This window comes from Rhopalosiphum padi, chromosome 4, assembly GCF_020882245.1.
Source record: "Rhopalosiphum padi isolate XX-2018 chromosome 4, ASM2088224v1, whole genome shotgun sequence".
NCBI lineage: Eukaryota > Metazoa > Arthropoda > Insecta > Hemiptera > Aphididae > Rhopalosiphum > Rhopalosiphum padi.
In genome coordinates, this window is record NC_083600.1 from 49,847,046 (window position 1) to 49,871,458 (window position 24,413).

The window sequence follows — 24,413 nt, forward strand, 5'->3', positions numbered from 1 at the left end:
TTAAATTTACAATACTTTTATTTTAATCCAAAAACTTTTGAATTCATCTAAAGAAAATGTAAGTGATAACATTATTTTTATTATTTCAATTCTCATTTAATGCTGTTCTTTATATATATATTTTATTTTCTTGGTTTTGAGCGGGTTTAATTGAATTTACACTTGGAAAAGTCCATCTCAGGATGTTGTTCCATAAACCTGTAAAAATATTAACAGTTAAAACAACGAAAGTAAAAACATAAAATAAACTTACTTTTGGAGAACGTTCTGTTTTTTCTGCTCGTCCGACGTAGGTAATCCCATATTCTTTTGTTGTTGATCGTACATCATTTTCTCCACCATGGACCTGGTTTCGCCCTCTAGGTCGGAAAGTTTAGATGGTTCTGGGTTGATCTTTTTGGTAGATATATCGGTATCTGAAACCACCAGTTTGGACCACCATTCCATTTTATTCACCTATAAAATACACGGAAATTAAATACTTGTAATTTCAACCCTAAAAAAGAGGACAAGTATAGATTAGATTAACACTCTGCTGTACAATGGGAGCTGAGTGAAATCTTCTCATTGGGTAGGTTACTGCAATGGATGTGTTAAATTTGAATTCAACGATTTTAGGATATATCATTGACATCATTGGCTTCATTGGCTACAACAAACGATCCTAAGCAAAGTCCTTCTGTCAATCAATATTACTTAGTATATTTTATCATATATTCATATTATTAATATCATATAATTGTTTTATTTATATTACTATCAGTTGTACATAGACTACAATTAATTGGTAATAGCTTAAAACCAATCTAAATAATTTAAAAATGTTATTACGTTTAGTAAAAAAGAATATATGTAAAAACTTCAAATTGGTCTAAAGTATCAATCTGATCCAATCTATTACTATAAATTACCCACTTTATTGAAAACCTAAACATTTTTACTTCACTAATATAGTTAATAGCTGAGAAAAATAAGAAAAACACGTTCTCATATCAACACTCTAAAATTAGCCCAGAACACAAAACATATTTTTTTATAACCATTGAAGCTTAAATTATCGCAACACATTCAATTTTACGAATTTTAAAATGTCATTGTTCATATTTTTATTGGTACAATTAAAATTAAATTATAAAAAAAATATAAGATTAGTATCATATTCTAACAAAATCTATAACACATAATATTATATTGATAACTTGATAACTTGATAATTTATAAATAAATATAATGCAATTTGTAGGTTTGAGTTGATGTTTTAGTACAAGGTTACTTATAATTTATATAGTATACATGAATTACATCATTACTATTCATAATATGATCAGTATATATAATCATAATTTTGTTATGTGCAATTACGATTTAAAAATAATATTTAGTGAGCTAAACTACGCTCAAATCGTTTTTCGAATGATATAGTTCAAATATATAATAAAAATAAAAATTAGAATACACCTGTGTCCACTAGATTGTATTAAAGAGAACTCTTCAAGACGAAGATCCAGTGCCAATAGTTTATGTAGTATACTCTTTTTGATTCCAAAACAAAATCGAGTGTGATAAATATTATTAATGACTTCGTAAATCGTTTAAATTTTGAAATGACTACGTGAGATACGTGTACAACATTTAAATGACTGTTTTACTCTCTAATAGTTGTAATAAAATAAACTACATCAATTAAACTGCGTGAATTCGCAAGTCTTATTATAATACCAACTACAAAAGAAAACACATGAGTATTATATTTGATCTGTTGTTATTAATATTTTATTTTATAAATTTTTATTATAATAATATAAATCTACTTCGGCATAATAAATGTATGTTTAGATACGAGGTACATACAATGCTACATACTTGAATGGGATTTCATTTCAATAAAATATTACCTACTATTATTATTGTGTAATTAATTATTATTAATTTATTTATTCACATGATTTCTTAACAAATTTCTCGAGTTTATCCAATTGAATGAATAGATTATACCTACATATTTTCATAAAGCAACACTTACATTTTAAGAAACTGATATTTTAAATCCCGAATGCGTAACCAATGAAGTACAATAAGAAATTCACGAAACAAAATTTCATTTTTTACACATTAGGTACATATCGTAATTATACAATATAGATAACTTTACACTAAACGAACATGAAATTTTTTCAGTAATCTGTACGCCCACATAACAAAACCATGTGACATATTAAATTTAATAAAAAAGAAACAAGTTCTTATAAGAACTGAGGAAGCATAGGTAGGTAAATTGATATTGTGCATTTGCACAATATTTATGTTAACACAACATAGAGAATATTTTTTGAAAATTATTTCACATAGTTAAATACTGAAATAAATAATTGGCATAAATTTTAAATTTTAGTATTATACAACTACCTTGGTAAGATTTAACCTAAATCAAGTTCGTTAAAACCTAGTATACCGCAAATGTCACAATATTTGTTCAGTAGTTATTCCTACTTAAGGAAACTATTCAAAAAATCAAAAAATAATCTCTCTTAATTAGGGGGTAGATAAATGGTTAATAATATATATCATATATTAATCAATTTTAAGTCTGTAGATAAATGTATGCTTTATACTTATCCTCCTATTAAGCAAAATGTAAAACAAATAAAACTAAATAAAAGAAAAAAAGAAATAATTCTAACAAAACCATCACATTATAAAACTAATAAATTCTTTGTTAAAATGTAATGGATATTTTTAAAAATCAAAACTGGTTATTATTGCAATATCATGTCATTAATATTCATTAAAAAATATTATACTAATATTTTTAAATCATTATGACTATATTAAGTAGCACTAATTAAGTAACATTAATTTTAAATTAATTTAAATATAAATTAATAATTTAATTTACACATTTTAAATATACTAATAAAATCATTAGACATATTAAATATTATAATATAATAATATTAAAACTATAAACACTAAACTTATAAAGCATAATCCACAAAAACCAATGCATTTATAAACGTGAATTTTATTACAATATTGGTATTTAAATACAAAATAACGATTAAACATCGAATAGGTACGATGTATTATTATGTACATTAATGTTGTACATACCTAGTTATAAATAAATAATAAATTATATTTAGAAAATGCTAACTTGGATATTGTTTTTAATATAATACGAAATTATTAGATAGGTATTGAAAATACTGTACTCTTGACACTTTTCGATAATACAATTTGTATAAAAGATTATTGATACTTTTCACAAGGTTCCTTTGTGTCCTATAAATTATAATTCACAAAAATTTCCCAAAAATCTTAATTCACAATATCAAGTTAAATGGTATCTAAAATCTAAATAATCAATGATAACGCAATATATAAGATCTAAGAAATTAACATTTAATAATAATAATGTTTATTCGAATAATTTTAAAAATGTGGTTACATATAGTAGTTTTATGTATTTTTTATTTGTTCTTTACCTATTCTTTATCAAATTAACCAAGCAATATAGTAATAAATGCATTTTTAATTCATACTAATTTGATTACTATATATAATATAATTTTATAAACTACAAACGAAATTTATATTTATATTTTACAGAAATGAATAAAATGTTTTAGCTAAACATTTTGAGGGTTAACCTATAATATAAAGATTATGGAATGAGGGTTCCAAGCTACTTAGAATAGAAATTCTCTATTTAAATATATAATATGATAAACCTCCTATTCAAATGTAAAGTCTTCGGAACTAAAATTGGACGTTTCTACTATAAAAATAAGATATTGGATTATCCAATTATAAGTGTATAGTGTGGGCATTGTACCTATATAGTTATATAATATATATTATTTGCTTAAAACCTGCTGGTGGATTATAGTTTACAAAATTCTGTGTCAACTTCCAAGTTCTATAATCTCAGCTTAATTAAAAACCTACATGTATTCTGAAGAACAAAAATTTTTTATCGTTTCAAAAATGTATTCCTATCTCTACTACCATAATCGTATAATTTAAAAGTTAAGTTTTTTATTAACCATTTTTATTAATAATATTATAATGCATCATCTCATTTAAAGAAAGTTTATGAAAAGTCCCTTTAGGCCACTGAATTTATTTATCACATAATAATTATAAAACACTAGCTATAAGCTTGATAAGACTTCTTGAATAAGTAAATTTAACTATTTAAAAAATATATCAAAACACAGCTTTTAAGTATTAATAAATAATTGTGCTCGCTAGACCAAAAAAAAAAAAATTAAAATTAAAAAAATTAATTCAATGGATATAATCTATATACATAATATGTATAAATGGAGGTTAGTATATCTGAAATTAATAGATTCAAAAACTACTAGACCGTTTTAATAAAAGTTATATCAATAGAATCCATAAAACTTATAAGTTATTTGTAGCTTTTCTGCCCCTATAGAGTAATATAGTAATCATGAATTTGATTTCGACTTATATAATAGAATATTTATTGTTTATTTAAATAATTGCCGTTGGTTACAGATCATATTACTATAATTAGTATAAAATATGTAAATAATTAACATAATATATATATAAAATTAGTTAAATTAATTAGGTAGTAAAATTACTTTTAAAAATGTACACATGCGAAACTTGAATTTATACTTGTTGTATTTGCGCTAAAATGGACTAAATATCTGTATAGTTTAAATTTAAGAGAATTGAAGAGAGAAGATGGAATAAATCCACGGACAACGAAGTGTGCACGAGGACATGTGTGCTAGGATAATATATATAAACTTAATATTAGTTCTAGTTAAATTCAAATAGATAATCAGCACCACAAATAAGATGGTAATAATTATTCCGTCAAACCTATAACTTAGAAATTTATATGAAAAATAAAACCGTTAGGCAAAGTAAACTAAGTTTTAGGTATTCGTTTTGCTTTAAAATCATTGCCAGATAATGGTGCGTTTTAATATTTAATTTGAAATCAATAATAAATTATCCCAATCAAAGAGTTATTATGAGATGAACTCAGTAAAAGCTATATAATATATTTCATTAAATAAAAACAAGATTAAGAAAATATGTAAGCGCATACCTACTTACATACAGGTGATCAAAATGTAATTTGAGACGTAAGTTAAAATTAAAACGTCAATTACAATAAACTCTATTTCAATAAAAATCATAACTATTTAACTCCCAATATCGGAATACTCTTCTATACTCTATTCCAAATAAGTTTGGAAAGAATGTGGACAAAAACACGTCGAAGTTCACGCTGATGAAGTCACGCGGCTGGCAAAGAAAACGAGTAACGATACATGCGCGAGTTTTTCCTAACTTATTTGAAATACAGTATACGTCTACTGGTCTACTTAAAATATACAGGTATAATTTCAATGATATTTTATTGTTAATATATTATCAAGATATTAAACAAAACACACAGGTTAAAATATTTACACATTTAAATAGTATAAAAATTGACTTATAATAATATTAATTACTCATACAAAATAATATGTGAACTTAAATATTTTTAAATAATAGAGGTTCAAATCTAACATTTTCCTGTATGCTACTATTTGATAATAATTATACTATACTGGATATATTTTCATTTTTGTAAAATAAACTATTAGTAATAAACCTACATTCAAATTGATGATTACACAAAAAAGTATAATTAATTTAAATTCAATTTTAGAATCTGAACGGATGAATGTATTGGGTTTTTAATAGCGTTTTTCTTTGTATATAATGAGAATAATTTTTTATTAGAAAAAGTGCTTCAGTCTTTAACTTTGAGTGTGGTTTTTGGTTCCAAATTAGATCTAGTTAGTACTTGGGGGAAGGGGAGTTAAATGTAAAAATAATCCATAATTTTCTTTAGTGTTAGAGGGGGTGGAGTGACAAAATGGGAATAACACATACCACAGTAATGAATTAGAAATAGACAATTTCCAATTTTCGGATAGAAAATTAAGTCCGTTATAGGAAGCACTTTAATAATTCAATAAACATTTTAATAATATTATAATTTTTTTTTACCTTTTCAATGTTAATAAGGAATGTTTTTCCGTCTTCAAGTAGCCACGTGGTTTCTTCGAGTTTAATTTCATGCTGTAGTTCGTCGTCCAATATTGGGGGTTGTCCCTTAATACCAACGAAAATGTGTTTTTTTTTTAAATTCACAATAACATCACGTGGTCTCAACTTGAATGCAGCTTTAGATGGAATTTTAAGCTGTGAGAAAAAAAAATGACATTAAAGTGACTGTGTCTCTAATTATTAATAATATAATGTATAATATAGATGATATGACTCTAGTAGAACATTTCAAGGTTAATATATAGAACATAATGTTATATTTATTATATAGGTGCCTATATTACAAATGTATCTTCGTCATCGTTACGCAACACATGATATATATACATGATCATTAATCAGTAATGACTAATGACTATAGAGATTTGATAAGAAAAAATATTAGAATTTAATTTAAAGTTTAATTCTTACACGAATGCGTTGGACAAAACAATATTAAACTTAAAATAGTAAGCACCTAATCTTAAGAAATCACAACATTGTCCTTTGTGTACAACAATATCCAACGCTTTTCGTAGTAAATGTTATTATTTTTTTTATTTTTGCGAGTCAATATTCAATATTCAAGACGCGCGAACATTTTCAATTAAATGCATTAGATTTTAATGCTTAAATATGAAGTACCTAAAGACAAATGCTATTTTCCTTTCATCAAGAAGCTTTAGACTCAGTAATGTGAATAATAAATAAAATAATATAATAATTAGACATTTTTCCGTAAAACAAAATAATAATAATAATAATAAAACATAATATATAATACTATAAGATAGGTACTGATGGGCATTAAGTAAAATTTAATTAATTTCTAAATAAGAGTTGTACAAGACATAACTTGATAAAAAAAAAAATAAGATATAATTTATACTAAACTCAAAATTAATTTTATGTACTTATAACTGCTTTTTATTTTCTTGTGAGTGTAAATTTTTAAGTATTTATTATTATTATGTATCCAATAACTATGATGAATACATTTCTAGTTGAAAATATAGACCACAATTAATCTAACTAACCTATAAACATATGAATTTATAATTGTGCTTATAATTTAACACAAAAAAAAACTTTTTAAAAGCGAAATTAATACAAATTGTTAAATCATTAGCGTAATTTAGGAGAGGCTCAGCAATAATATTATCCACATTCAGTCTTCAATATTTATTCTAGTACCTATAACTATTTCAAGTTATAATTAATTATTAGCTATTAAAATTATAATTACAAGCTATTGACTAACTATTTATATTTTACCAATGTAGGTAGCTTGAAAGTGCATTTAAAATAATTACCAAATAAATTATTTTCACTCTAAATTATTAAACTAGTCAAAGAATCTTCGTGTAAGATAATTTTATAATCAAATAATATGTAACATTGTATATTATAAATTATTAAATTAAGGCGCACTTAAATTAATTCACAAAAATTTAAATATTATATTTTATGAAATTTACATAATAAAACATTATTAATATAAATATTATGATAAATGCAATACTTAAAAATACAAGGAAACACTAAAAATCAGTACAGTTTGATATTTTGTAATTATTATCAAACAAACATGAATTGATAATTATAACTGTAAAAAGTAGATGTTTATAATAACCTAAAAATAAATCAAATATTAACACGAACATAACAATTATTTTTAAGATCCAGTTAGTAATCAGTTACCAATCAAACGTAAGATACCTATTTAGATATTTAAAATAACTAGTTAGTTCGACATCAGATAATTTGTAAATAGTATTTGATACGAAATCTGTACATTATAAATATTTTATATTATATATAACCTGCACGTTAAATAAATAATAATATGGATAAATCATTCGATTTTAAACAAAATGCCTATTAGCATTGATTTTATAATGCTATTAGCTATTATATTTTTTTTTAATAAAATTATATTAAAATTTAAAATAAAATAACTTTTGTATAGAATTATTATTATTATAATTCACAATTCATAAAATATTATTTACATAATTTTTTAAATAAATAATCTTTTATAATGAGTTATTAAACATATATTAATTGTACATCCATTGAAGATCACAATGTTGAGATCTGGCATTCCCAAATGAAGTTTTTCTAAACCCAACGTCACTACCAAAATAAAAAAAGTCGTGACCAATAAAGAATGTATTTTTGAAAGATAGCAACAAACGTCTTGACAGTTTTCTCGCGACCTTGGTTAAGATTAGGGATTTCCATAACGATCATGAAAAATCCATAGACGATTAACTGTAAGACCGATGAATGACAAACAACACAATATACCTATAACATAATGTACCTAAAATTCCCGACTTAACTTTTCACTCATAATATAGTTTTAACATCACACAGGTAAATGGGTAAATATTCATTTTATATTAATAAAATATAAACACGATCTATGAAACGCGTGTCGGATATTAAAATAAAATAAATTAAGCATTCAAGTATTTGACATTATTTGTAATTTATTAATTATGAATTGTCACACTATTGATAATTAACTAATAACTAAAACCTTAACGTTAACTATGATTTATTTCGGGTACAGCATTATTACAAGGACATTTTATGCATAAAATATAGTTTGATATTATTATAGCAGATTGAGGGGCAAGTAATCGAATAATCAATAATCTATGTAATAATAATACCGACCACAGACCGGTACAAAAATAATATTATTAATTATTAAAGATTGGTCGTATTATAAAACAATTTCGTTTATCAACAAAGAGGTGTAACCAAATAAGAACTACGATATAACATGTATATCCCTCTATATATCTACAAGGTGATCATCACACCCAAGACGGTTCCGATGAGTATCTCTTTCTATAAATTGTGTTATTATACGTACTATGTAACATGTATATTATAATTATAAGACAAAAATGTCTATAATACTTAAAATGTGTATATAAACAATATAAATAAATGGTTTTTTTTTTTTAATATCTGCAGCAACCAAATCAATAAAAGATAAACTTTATGAGTTCCTTTGAAAAACAAAACCCGATTGGTGAAAATGAACGACCAGCTAAAATTAATAACGTGACCAGAGTTTGATAATTACAAAAAACAAACGATCCTAAACAAACAAAAACCCGTCTATCCATAAATGTCACGTTCCCCTTTTGGATCACGTTCTTTTGACGTGCAAAAACTTGGCGAAATATAATTACAATACTTTATATACATATAATAATACAATTTAGAAAAAATGATTTTCCTAATCGTTTATAGAAAATATGAATTGTTTACATGAATGCATTGAATAGTTTTGGAAGTTTTTCATGCGCATTTTAAAGAAACTTAGTCTTTAGTTTGAATTACACAAACATATTTATTCAATACCCTTAATTAACTTAGATATTGTGATAAATTTATAAAAAGTCTTGCCCTTTGTTGATAATTTTCATGAAAATAGGTTAAAATATTACAATGAAGAAAAATTCACAGCTAAATCTTTTGAAACAAAAAAATCTACGTCAATAATTTTAACAGTTTTCTCGTAAATTATAATATTGAGAATTATATAAATATCTTTTATTAATTAAAATATTTATCTATTATATAGAAGCTACATGGCACTATATGGCACTTTTACCAAATTTGTATAATTCTCAAACAAAAACAAATACCTAATTGTAAAATATATAAAAAAAATTTAATTTAACGAAACCCTCAGCATAAGCAGTCGGCCATGTTGGGTGTGGTTTACAAAACGTATTAAACTATTAACTTATAAGTTTTTTTTATTAATAAAACAGTAAATTTATTATCTATACAATATAATATATAAATAGTACCTATAATACATACAAGTGGTATAAATTATACCTGTCTTTTTTATTAAATTCTTTATTATTTTAAATTATCTCTAGTCTTGAATCACATTTTTACATATTAAATCGGTATAATGCAAAATTTGATTCATTAAAGAAGGAAAGTAGTATGGTAAATTTTAAAAAGTGTGATATATATATTACATTTTAAATAATATATATTACCATTGATTATAAATACTATTAATATTATTAATACAGGTATTTATAATCAATGATATTACTTAGTATTAGTTGTTTAAAAAATATTATAGAAATTAATTGTGTTTAAATAATTACCTATAAAACTAAATCGTGGTTATTAATTAAAAATTAAAATAATTGAATTTTTATTTTTAAACCATCACCGAAATTAATGATAACAATATTTCCAAATTATATATTGATGATTTAAATTTTTAATAAGATAGTCATCAGTACCTACCTATTCATAATTTTAATAAAATTATCACACAATAAATAAAATTTCTTCTTTAACACGATTAGTATCATTTACCTAAATAACATCTAAAAACTCATTTAAAATTAAATAAATAAATATATACGCAAACATGTTCATCTCATAATAATACTATGTTAATAAAAAATTTTTTAAATCTAATATACAAATCTATGAAAATTACCAGTGAATCCTGTAATATTTTAAAAGATATAAAATAATAATAATAAAAAATAGATTTTATCTTGATTTCAAATAATAGTTTGACACTTCAAATGTTTTTTTTATATTTTATTGTTCAAACCAGTTTTAATCCATTAATAAATAAATATTTTTTTCCTTTATTTACATATAAAAAATAATTTTTAACACTTAAAACCAATTATCTTAAAAAGTATTAACGTTTTTAAAAATAATTTATTTTACAACATTAATACTCTTAATTAATAATAATAATTATTATTTACTGTTTAGAGCAATGTTTCCCTAAGTGTGTTCCGCAGAACCTTAAGGTTCCATAAGATAATCTCAAGAGTTCCGCCAGATGTATGTGATTCTTGAGAAAATTATTTTTTTTTTAAAGGTATTTGGATTATTTAAATTACTAAAAATGATTATTTTAAATTATTTCTCAAGGGTTCAGTGGTCCTAAATGTTTGGGATACGCTGGTTTAGTGAATCACTTATTTTAAATCCTAATTTTTATGATTGACTACATTATTTAATATGGTATACAGAAGCGCAAATTTAATAAGATTAATTTAAATGTTAGTAAACACTGCCTTAAACGATTTAAACATTATTTCAAATTACATACACGATAAAATTCGTTTTTATAACATGAGTTATGATGCTAAATGTTCTGTAGCACGATGGGCAACGACTTATGCTGTAATACTAGACTAGAATGGGCTATATAAAAACACATTTAATTAAAATGAAATAAATTTTATATTTATTTACCAATCATGTTCATCTCCTCTTTTCACATCAATAATTTAGTTATTAGAAACCTAATTTTTAGAATTTTTAATAGGTATACTTAGACTACATTATCAAATCAAAAGCTCGTATCAATACAGGATACTCCTTAACTAGAAAATTTAAAAATTTGAAAATATATGGTCTTTAACTCAAAAATTAGAATTTGAATAAAAAAATCATTGTTTAATTAGCAAAAAATTCTAAACAACTTCATAGATAAATATTTTAAATAAGATTTACACAATACCAAGATTTTGCTAATGTTAGGTAATGTTTCTATTTATAGACATTTAAAATGGTTTACTTTTTTAGTTTGTTTTAGATTAATGTTGATAAAATAATTGGTTTTTGGTCAAAAAGCTTGACATTTGGTAGGTTCAAAGTTCTTTTAAAATTGTTTTTACAATAGTTAAAAATAATAATCATAGACATATTTTTTTTGCGTTTTACAATGACATAAATTATTATTTCCTATACGACATTTACTATTTAAAATTAATATTTTAAACTATTTATAATGAGAATTTATTCATCATCATTATATGGAACGTACATCAATTGAACTTATGTGATTTTTGTCGAAAAAACTAATAGAACTTACCGAATTAATACATATAAATATAATTAGTATTAAAATATAATATACTAATTATACCCTAGAAATAGTTACTAATGTACCTGTTTGCTTACCCCAGAATTATTTTTTGAATAAAATGTATACGATGATCTACCTAATGACGCCACGCCCAAACCTTTTTAATAAAAGCAAATTCACATTTTGTATAATTTTAAGCGATTTATTAGGGAAAAAACATGAAATTGAAATGTATGTATTTACTATTTATATTTTATATAATTCAACACAATATTTAAGGTACAATGGTACACACTTCTAGCAAATATTTGCGGTCGTATAGAACACCGAGAGCTCGAGAATTTGAAGTTCAATAACGAGATCAACTAATATTCCCACTCTACCAAGATGACTTGGTTATTATCTTTATGGCAGTCATATAAAATACTCGTGCGTTGTATTAAGCGGTGCATGTGATGTTTCGCCGGCCACAAGAAATTATCAACATCACGAGTATCTAGTGATGCGCGAGCGTAGTTTATTTTAAAAAGAAAAGACCGCCACCCTAAGAGGCAGGAAGTTTTCTTTTTCGAATAACTATGAGTCCAAAATTAGATAGCGTAATTGATATCGACAACACTATTATTGATGTAAGTACACTTCTTTTAAATATTTTCATACTGTTCGTTAAATTAAACCAATATACATTTATCACTCTTAATGAATGATACAAAATTGTACAAGATTTTCTTTAGTAAAAAAATTATACTTACAATTCAATTTATCTACTACAAGATAAATTATACTTAAAAACGTAATTTAATTATAATTTAAAAACTATGAATAATTAAAATAAACCTAAACAAAAAAATTTTAAATTTTAAAATAATTACTTTACTATTTTACATGTATTAATAATTAATTACATTCGTACAATATTTGAGATTTTAATATTCTAATAAAAGAATAACTATAACAATATTAAAGACACCGGCTAATTATACCATTAGCTAATTAAGAATTCAATCATAAATTTCCGATATGGAATAAGTAATATCACTTGTTTTGATTTTATAGATATATAGAATATATTTTAGACATATTTCAACTTTTAAAATAATTTGTTTAAAAAATACTATTTAACGATTACTGAATTTAAAAATAATTTCATTTCATTTTGTACTCCTAAACAGTGATAAAGTGATAATATTACATTGTTTCTATAATTGTCGACAAAGGAGTTTTTTAATTTAAATTCTTAAATTAAATTATATACACATATTGAAAGTAATGTACCAAACTTACTCAGCTCAAAGCACATAATAATATTATTAACATTTTTAATGTCTAGCTATAAATTTATGTTATACTTGCTTATATACAAGTACATTTTACATATATATATATACAAGATACAACAGTTAATTATTAAAATTATATTATAGAAGAATATTTATAAATAATTAAATCAACAGTTGAACACTTAAATTATCCTTATAGATCAAATTCTGTGTAATTGAATATTTTTTTCTTTAAAACTACAATAATGTACAAGCTGCACATAATATACTCAATTCACTTGAAATAACTGTTATTTAAAAAAAAAATTGATTTAATTAACAAATAACTGACTAGTATTGGTTTTGGAATTTTACAAATACTATAGAAAAATTGCTTTAAGCTATAATTTAAAAACCTAATAGTACTACATTAAGTACACGTCTTAGAATAATTTAATTTTAATATATTTTTAAAAATAAAACTTACGTACATATTCATTTACGCATGACTGAGAAAACCTTGATACCACATGTACCACGACTTTTATAAAATTATGTACAAGAAATCATTCACCAAGAAATGATCCATATATTGTATTGAAATACAAAATTACAAAAAATTCAATTTTCAATTAAGATCAGTGGTGTAGTACCTAGTTGTAATAATAATAATAATAATGACCGAGCACTTATGTCTAAATTGACATGATTTTAGTGAATAAATTGCGTAAATATATTATTACAAAAAATAATAAAAGTTTAAAAATAAATGACCTTGCCCCGAAACCAGATCTCTTGAACTCTATTGATCCGCCTTCGTATCCGGATTTGTATCCGTGTTCTTAGAGCCTAAATAACCATATATACCATGTGGCGTGTACCTGTAGACAATTTTGCATATTTCAAGACTGCATGACATGACTCCAGGGTACGACGTATAAATTACGTAGATGCACACATTTTCATGACTATTATATACATACAATATATATCATATCCCACCCACTATTCTAATAATAATGTATTTATTCAGGTATAAATATTAAACTTAAATGTAATATATTATTAAGTGTATTATTATACAAAACAGTGTAGTATAATATACGTAATCTTAATCATGGCCGTATACATAAGGATAATGATTTCTTGTCAAATTCGTCTTTCCTCCTAATCCCCTTAAAATATTGTCTAAATATTTTTACAACACACATCAACATTTTCGTAAGTAATATAATAACCTCAGAGCATTTATATACAATTTCCGAATAAAATCTAATCATATAGGTACTCTTCATTCTACACCTATATTATTAAATAGTTTCTAAATACTAAAAAATTCGATGATGTATTACATAAATCGTAAACAAAATAAGTTTTTTAATGATTAACAAAGAAAAAACTATTATAAAAAATGAAATAAATATGATCATCGACAAAATAGTTAATGTATCTTTTAAGTAGACCTATTAATAACATTATTTACATTATTAATAATTGTCTCAAAATTATAATTCAATAATAAAATATGGTACTTTTAAGAGAGATTGAACACAAAATATATGATAGACACCTATGTAAATAGATAATTAAAATGCATAAAGATAAAATAAAATGTGAGATTTCTAAATTTTTCTGTTCAATAATTTATTTTATTAAATCTTTTGTATTATACATATTATATTTATATATTATACTAAATATATAATCATAAATGATCTAATAGAATCAACAAGACAATAATCTTATATATGTTCATTTGTTAAAAATAAATGACAACCATTGGCAATGAAACATTATTTGAATTATCCTCATTTCACAAAGACAATGGTCAAATAAACCCCTTTCATTCTATAACAGTGTTGTTATCTATCTACAATATTGTTATATAAACAACTCATTAATGACATTGCCTCCAGTGAATCGTCGGTATATATTGTAAACATAAACCTGTATGATAACTGTTAATCACAACTCAACATTACATTGTACAACATATTAATTATTTATAACAAGTAAACATAACTATTTATAGACATATTTTTGTTATTAGTAATAGTAGGTATTATTAACTGTTTTACAAATTAGTGGACAATCGTCAATTGAGTGAGTATCCATGCCTAAAAATTATAATTTTTCAGAAGATTAAACCTTTTACAATATATTATATTTTTATAATAGGTATGCAATCCTAAAATATTTCTAATAAATAAATATATCAGTATATATCAAGCATTTATGGTAAAAAAAAAACCAAAGAATATAAATAATTTAATTTGTAAATTTGCAATTTTTTAATTAATAGGTAATAATTAAATTTCATGAAATATAACTGCAGTTATTCATTTTGTAATATTATAAAATATAATATGAAATTTTAATAGTTTTTTGAAAAATTACTAATATCCGATATTTAAAAAAGATAATCTTTAATTACTCTTAAGTACAGTATTTAATGAGTTAAACCAAAAAATAAGTTAAAATAAAATGCTCATTTAAGCACTGTTTAAAAAGAAAAAATACTAAAATCATAAATTACGACAATATTGTACGTATTTATTTTATTTATAAACGAACTATCGTAATTAAAAAACAATACTAGTTGACTAAAGATATAACTAAGTAATTAATGAAATTCCTTACGTGTTACTAGTATAGGTACAATTTATATTTATGTATCAAAAAAATTTAATAATAGAAATATTTTTTTGCACGTTATCAGAAAATAACATTAAAACCGGATAACTCTATACCCGAAGGCGTTAAAAAAATAGATTACATAGTCCTGAAAATTGCAATACATGACCCGGACCTTGAAACTTGACTGAAAAAAATCCGGTTCAAAAATTACATAACCCGCATCTAAGCTTTATTACTTATTACAAATACCCTATAGGTAGGTATCGCGACGAGGTGTATTGTTTTAGACGACGCCCATCAATAACCTTGATCTTCAATAATCATAAAATTATATCTGTAGTTTGTACATAGGCAGTAGTTACTATATTTTTATATACAATAAAATAACATAGTATATTAATTAGTGCTCTATTATACCATGTAGGTGTATAGATGGTCTATACCAAGACCATCGTTTTCGTCATCAAGACAAGATAATTCCAGTGACAAATCGCAACCAGACTCATCCACATCGCCTAATCAACTAAGCATAAAGGTAAACTAACCATACATGACTGAATTATCTACAGAAAATCGTATACGTTTTATTTAATAACTCGTGCTTAAATTTAACTAAAAACTATAATGGCCAATGCTGTCGAAATAGTTCAAAACTCAATAAAAAAAATATAATAATAATTTTATAACATTTTTATAATTATTGAAATTCGTCAACAAAAATCAACTTATTTTTTTAAAATTTTTTTACTATTTTAAATATAAATATTTAATGATCATAAAAACTATTATTAATTCCACTTTGAATGCATTAAGTTTGGAAATACTTGATTTAAAAAAATAATTACCTTATAATGTTACATCACATCATTCATTATAAGTTATAACCTTTGGAAAATTATATTTTATATATCAAAATATGGTTAAGCATTTGAATCTATTCTCATTTTGATTATTGAAATTTTATAAAAACGTAGCAAATCAAAAAAGAAAAGTAGCTTCATATTTTAAACAAGATTTATTATTTAGAATTATTTTACAAATATGAAAAATTATTTCATTTAACTATTTATTTTGATATTAAAAATAATAATTTTATAACACTTCCAAAGTTTTAAAAATGATTAACGAAAGAGTTGATTTAATTATATTATCTAACTAAACTAAAAAAATGTCAATAAATTATTTGAAATAAACTTTATTTTTGACATAATAAAAATATAAAAATATGTATATACTATTTTCATCGTTTTATAAATATTTTTTTTTTGTTTTACATTTTGGTTACTAATACATAGGTAATTTTAATAAATGTTAACATTATATCTCAATTATCAATGTTGTAATAAATAATAATATATATTATATTTATTGAAACAAAAAATATAAATAATTTAAGCACTAAATTTTTTAACTAGATAAATATAAATACTTTACTCTTAAAGCATACTAAAAATATTTTTTCCTATACTTACATTATTCAAAATGTATTTTTGTTTAACTATAGATTTTCCTGAATTTTGTCATCAAAAAAATAAAACATATTTTATTTTTAATTAGATATTTGATATATGTTTATAATTCTAATTTATTTTTAATTATAGAGTAAATCATCTACAACTTCAATGCTATTACTATGTGCTGAAAACTTAGATGCTCATAACAAATACATTGATCGAAACAATGATTCAGATACTTTATCAGTAGCATCATCGAATCATTTTACAATTGTTAATGGCATAGGACATAATCGTCATAAGTCTAGAAAGCCTACCACATGTTGTTGTGAACGACATCAGCTTACTGTATTGGTCATTTCTATGACAATAGTTTTCTTCCTAACAATTGTATACTGCATATACTATGTTCACAGTAAGTTATAATGAATTACAAATATTATGCTAAAAATATACAGAGCATTAAAAGTATTTGCTTTATGAAATATAATTTAATATATATTTTAATGATATTTACGCTAATCAATAAAGAAAAATTTAATACATTTCTAACACAAATTCAAAAAAACTAACCATGAATTCAGTTATTATAAGCCACATATTATGTATATTATTTATCCCTTCTAGTATAAATATATAAAAAAACAACTATTTCTTCTAACAGTATCTTAGAAAAAAATACTTTTTGTTTGTTTATTTTTTTATTCTTGATTAATTTTATACCACCATGAAGACTATATTTATATTTGTTTTAATAAATGTTTTAACTCATCATATTATAAAATCCAACTATTAAAAATAATATTTATATACCTAAAATAATTATTATTTGCTATTAGCTATAATATTGCAGCTATATTATCGATAATAACATTTTGTATTTATATATTACTATTAAGATAATAATGAATAATATATTATTTTTTTTTTTTTTTTTTAGGACGTGCAATAAACTCTACAAGCAACTTTGCTTAAAAACTAAGTCATTCACTTTATCAATATTACAAAGATCCCAAAGAAATATGGACTAATATAATAAAATGGAATATTATAATTTATAAATCGTGTAGTATATAAGAAGACAAGAAGTATAAATGTATGTTTAATTATATATCTACTTTAAGATTTTATTTAAATTATTGAATTAAATAAATTGATATGAATTAAATCTTAAAATTGGTTTTTTATAATCATAATATAATACACAAATGATCTCCTGTATAAACCATCTTATATCATAAATAAATTAAATATGCATGAAATAATTAATATGGATATTTTATATACACTTTCAAAATATAACTATGATTAAGCTATAAATAGTTAGGGAAATATGACAACCTCTAATGTAATATTTTAGAAGAAAAAAAGAATTTATCTACTAAACAAGTCAACTAAAAAAATAAAATAAAAAATAAACTTACTTCGATATCAGATAATGTTTGAGTCCATCTGTAATTAGGCAAATCACAACCATTGCCTGCATTAGGTTTCAATTTTCCTTTTTCTTTTGGATCATCTTCATCTTCTTCAATTGGTTGTGATAATTCATTTGTTTCAACAGAATTTTTTGAATTATCAGCTTTTAAATTTTTTTTCTGAAACATACAATTAAAAAAATAATATTAACAAGATACATTAAATGTTACAAAATTGGTACAAGGTTAGTACAAAATGATTATAATTTATCAAGAAATGATAAAAATCAAGTGTACATAATTATTTTGACAGACTACCTTAAAATTAAAATTATAGACTTATACAATTAATAGAAATATTGATCGAAAAATACTTTTTTAAATACATTTTATATCAATTATATTTTGTGCAACACAATAAGTCTACAACAACATCATACTTATTATCAAAACCTACATTTTATGAATGACTGAATCATATTTTATATATTAAACAGGAATAAAAAATTATATCTTTATTGATAAAAATTGTAGCTTTTATTGAATACATTATTTTGTTTCAAAACTATTTTTATATTATTTTTCAACTATAAGATTTGGATGTCTAAGCCAGTTACAATAGCACTAAATATATAACTAAAGTAGGACATCGTTTATCGTATTACTATATAGATACATTTTTAAATTTAAGAACATAAATTATATACTTTTATTTAAAATTTAAATACCCACTTCTTTAATACCAATTTGACTATATTCACAAAACAGTAACAAAAATAAATAAATGAATACATTATTCCACTATATTCAATATTACATCCATGTCACATTGTATTCAAAAGAAATTAAAAAATCCATTAAAGTTTAATAAGAACAATTTAACGATAGTAAACAGGGACAACTTAAGAAAACATTTAAATTTATGATTATGTTTTAAAATTTACTTGCTTATCATAACATAGAATATAATTAAAATCAATTTATTAAATAATTTTAAGGATGTTGTAACTTTGATTAAAGTACAGCGATTATATGAAACTTTGAATGAATTGAATAGACACAATTAAATAATTTATTTTGTTGTTGACAGATAATATTTTATATTAATTAGAAGTAATTTTAATGTTTATTAAACACTTTTACAATATTTTTTGCAAAATCGATGCTTTAGGATCAATACACTTTCCTCGACTGACTAAATGAAAAAAAAATAAACTGTTAGGGCCCTAGAACAACTAGGCCAATAACTATATCAAGATTATTTAATTAGTATTGACATCGATTCATATCATATATCATACACCAACTATCATTTTGTAATTTTTTTTTTTAACTTAAGTAATATAAATTGTATAGGTGTTTCTTACATCAAGTTTTACATACTTCATATAAGTGATTTTTCAAATGGGAACCAGAAAAATTATGATTTCAGATACTTTTACTATAACATATAAACTACAATTTCAAACAACCAATTGCAACAAATAAAACATGAATAAATAAATATAAAACTATTTAAAACCACAAATTGATTAAATTACAATAACTACATTTAAACAGATAATAGCTACCAAATCATAAATATATCACTTCCTGAAACATTTTCGAATTTAATAATTAATATATTAATTTTTTTTTTTAATAATAATAGAATAAAATAACTTATAGTATTATCTAAGAGAAATTCAATAAAGATTATTTAATTTATTTTTTCAGCAAAAATATACCAACTTTTTGACCATCACACCAATAAAATTAGTGATAAAATTATAAATCTGAAGTTTATCTTTTCTTTCTAAATGTTGACACTTAATTTACTCTCAGTTTTTATTTTAAAATGAAAACATTGCTGCATATTTTAACACAAATTAAATGAATTGAAAAAAAATAAAAGTGGGATGATGAATCTTGAGTAAACATTATAAGTCATATAAAAAATTTAATACATATAAACAAATTTTTAAATTACTTGTACAATAAATGTAATTGGTACAATAAATAAAAATTACAAGCTTCTTGGTTAAAAATACAAATTATTGGTCACAAATTGGTAATATATGCATGTGTGTGTGTGGTCTATTGTTGATTTTGCATTAGTCACATCAATTGTGTTCTTAACTTTAATAATACAATAAATTGAAGTATCATCAAAGTTAAAAGTAAGAACATTATCTATGGCTAAGCATTGGCTTAGATAATCAGCATAAGTAAAATAGTTTCCATAAACAGTTTTTGTGAATGTTTTGGATAATATTACTAAGAAGCAGGGGCGCCCGCAGAGAGGGGCCAATGGGTGCCATTGCACCCACTGAGATTTTTTAATAAACAAAAAAATTATTATATTATATTATAATATATTCAATTTTTTTTCTGATTTTTTTTTCTAAAAACCAAAAATCATGTAAGGTAAACTTTCACAGAATAATATTATGTCCTTATGTCTTATGACGATATTTAGTATATTCTTATACACTGTGTCACTGTGTATGGTATAATAATTATTATATCTACTATCTAGACTATCTATTTATATTTAGATGTCTGAACAAAATATACGGGAATTACCACGCTCGATAATCGAGAATACTCGATAACAAGTAACACTCTCCTCAGTCCTACTCCTCCCCGTGCATTATGATGCGTCGATACGTATTCGTAGCTAGCGTAGCGTCTAGTTCATTACTCATTGTTCATTACTAGTTATTGCGATTCATCTTGAATGTTGACTTATGACAATTTGACAATAAAGTAGGTTTTTAAGTTTAAATTACCGAGTTAAAGAGGTATTAATAATACTATAATATAGTTGTTATAGTTATTAGTTCGTCATTCAGCTACAAAAATTATTATCATTATGAGTAGGTAATAAAAGAAAAGAAGACTTAATATTGAGTTTTTTTCAAAAAAAATTAAACCATTACCTGAGTCAGATGTTCCTTTGCCACAAAGAGAATCATACGAGACAGTAGGGTCACAAAACCTAATTTTAAATATAAAAAATGAATATTGAAGAGTTCAGTGAAGTAGTTAAATCTATCAATAACTTATATGGACCTCTTCTTGATAATTTTGAAGAAGAAGCAATAACTTGGTATGAATATGGCTAAAAAAACCATGTGATCCAATTACACAAATAATTGATTTACTAGAAGAATCTAAATACTATCCTGCTGTAAATACAGCTTTACAAATAGCCATTTACATTACCAGCAATTTCCTGTTCAGTTGAAAGAACCTTTAGGTACCTAAGACCTAACATATTATTATAAATCATATTTTATATTAATTATTTAATATTGATTATAATTATTATCTATTTTAGTGCTTTGCGTTGTATCAAGACATGGGTAAGATCTACAATGTCCAATATGAGGTTAAGCAGTTTAGCACTAATTCACATTCACAAAAATAGATTTGACGATACATTATTTTTTGAAAATCACAAAACTGATGTTATGAATCATTTTGGACTAAATGTCAGACGTTTATCATTACTATTTGATTCATAATTTTCATAATTTTTTTCATTAAATTTTGAGTTATGTTTATATAATAATGTAAATATATGTAAAATATATAATATGCATTTCAATTTGCACACACTGAGCTGATTTTCTGCGGGCGCCCCTGCTAAGAAGTAAGAAGAATAGATTTCTGCTGTTTGGAAGAATATAAAATATGAATGATATACAATATGCATATTATTAAAACCATAAAAATTCTGGTTATTATTAGGTATAAAAAATAAATGAAATAGTATCTGAAGTTTTAGAAAAATATAAAATAAAATGTAATATATAGTCTATTCCAAATGCCAGGAAAAAATCGCACAGGCAGGTCTGCTGTCATTGGCTACAGTTATTAGCACTTATGATGGGTTGGCGGTTAGACCACCGGCAGATTACATGACATACCAGCGCGAAACCAGACACATTATCGTTGTACATTTTTCCAGACTTGTTTGAAATAGAGTATAGATATGCATAATATGATATTTGCATGTATTTTTTTTTAAGTTTCTTACCAAATCTAACTCTTTTTGGAGTTGTTCAGCTTCTTCATCAGTTAATTCTTTTAATTTTGGCTTAGTCTCTAATTCTTTCTCCTTTTGTGATTTTTGTAATCTTTTTAATGCTTCCAATTTTCGTTTTTCGTCCAGTGCGCGTTTTTTCTTTTAAAGCAATATCACGATGTCTATTAAATACTGACATTAACATCTAAAACATCAACATAGTATACATTTTGATAGTTATTTTAATTTTAAATTTAATGCTTTTTTTAGAAATATATGTAGGTACTTGTTCGGAAGCGTTTTCATCTGGACTTCCAATAAAGAAATCAGTTTTCCGACCTAGAAAACTGAAAAATGTATCCAAAAGCTAAAACAAAATAAAAAAATAATTTACATAAAGATTTATTAATAGAATAATATAATGAACAATTTTAAATAAAACATTTTAGAAACCTAACTCTTGGATTATATCGATGCATAAAAATTGTAATTTGGACAAGTATTTTTTAAGTTTTAAGTGTTTCTAAAGTGTTGGTTAATTAAGTGGAACCCCCCTACCTCACAAAATATTAATCTACTACTACCCTCACCTAGTAAATACCTATTTATTTTTTCATCAATATGAATAATATATTGTTTGATAAATTGTATAAATAATAAATATAAATATAAATTATGGATATAATTTGGAAATGTTTTTTTAATTATCAATTTAACTATTTAAAATATGTTACTATAGCAACAACAGTATTGAATTAACAATAGAAAAATCAATAATAGAATATTATACCCGAGTAATGAAACAAAAATATAAATTTAAGTAAAGAAGTTTCATCGTCACAAATTCATATGAAAAGAAATACTATATAGTACAATTATCCAAGTTAAATTAACAAAAACATTTGACTTGGTACTTTTTAAAATATAATATTATCAAATTTAATAACTTTATTTGCTATTGTAAATAAATTGATTTTTTTTCACAGCAACAAAAGCAACCCAATTAAAAAGAAAAGTTACCAAATTATTAAATTTATTATTTTATTTTTAATTACTTGTTCTACTCCTTTCTCGTGCTGCTGAGCCAATGCCAGAAGCATTGAATCAAACTTTTCTTCATTCCCATATGACATGATGCAATATGGATCCAACTAAATCACTTTGAAATTATATTATATAAATTTATAAGTCAACGACTAAAAATTATAATTCCGCGGTTAACAATGAGGAACGCTGGACAGCAAAACTATTAATTAACGTAGTAAAACTATATAGCAACGTGCGCCGTACAGTTACAAAACAAAATTGGTAAATGGGTGATCACTTATCGTTATCACTTAACATCACGCTAACTTACTCACGAGGCATTCGCAGTAGTAGCACCACAGAATATAATGTACAAATACACAATATAAGGTAGTGGTGGGAAACAAAATAATATAACCACCGCGATTTAAAATGGTTCCCACGCGATTATCGTTGTAATCGACTATCGTACTTTTCGATATTCGTTGTAATTGACTATCGATCTATTTTGTTTAGTGGTAGAAATTACATTGACATCGGAAACATTCAAACACTTCAAACTTTAAACCTCAGCATACACACGAAAACTGTAACAATTAACAATCATAATCTTGCGCGTCTGCG

The 24,413-nt window shown here is 23.6% G+C and overlaps 2 protein-coding genes across 2 annotated transcripts; one reads left to right on the forward strand and one right to left on the reverse strand.

Annotated features, from left to right (window-relative positions):
- LOC132929890 (nuclear migration protein nudC) lies at window positions 1-24,163 on the reverse strand. Its single transcript, XM_060995522.1, is given in 8 exon segments — window positions 1-198; window positions 254-456; window positions 6,052-6,246; window positions 18,758-18,931; window positions 22,776-22,919; window positions 22,921-22,968; window positions 23,050-23,130; window positions 23,819-24,163. Coding segments are annotated over 8 exon segments (975 nt in total). The 5' UTR covers window positions 23,897-24,163; the 3' UTR covers window positions 1-146.
- Window positions 12,407-18,501, forward strand: LOC132929892 (uncharacterized). Its single transcript, XM_060995523.1, has 4 exons — window positions 12,407-12,612; window positions 16,304-16,414; window positions 17,481-17,748; window positions 18,274-18,501. The coding sequence occupies exons 1-4, from the start codon at window positions 12,562-12,564 to the stop codon at window positions 18,306-18,308; spliced, it is 465 nt and encodes a 154-aa protein (XP_060851506.1). The 5' UTR covers window positions 12,407-12,561; the 3' UTR covers window positions 18,309-18,501.
- Window positions 24,164-24,413: the final 250 nt, after the last annotated feature.

What these genes read in the sequence shown, in the direction of transcription:
- LOC132929892 (XM_060995523.1), top strand. Translation starts at nt 12,562, where the DNA reads ATGAGTCCAAAATTAGATAGCGTAATTGATATCGACAACACTATTATT. An exon ending in TCGACAACACTATTATTGAT is followed by an intron (nt 12,613 to 16,303) that starts GTAAGTACACTT and finishes TATACCATGTAG; the next exon opens with GTGTATAGATGGTCTATACC. An exon ending in CTAATCAACTAAGCATAAAG is followed by an intron (nt 16,415 to 17,480) that starts GTAAACTAACCA and finishes TTTTAATTATAG; the next exon opens with AGTAAATCATCTACAACTTC.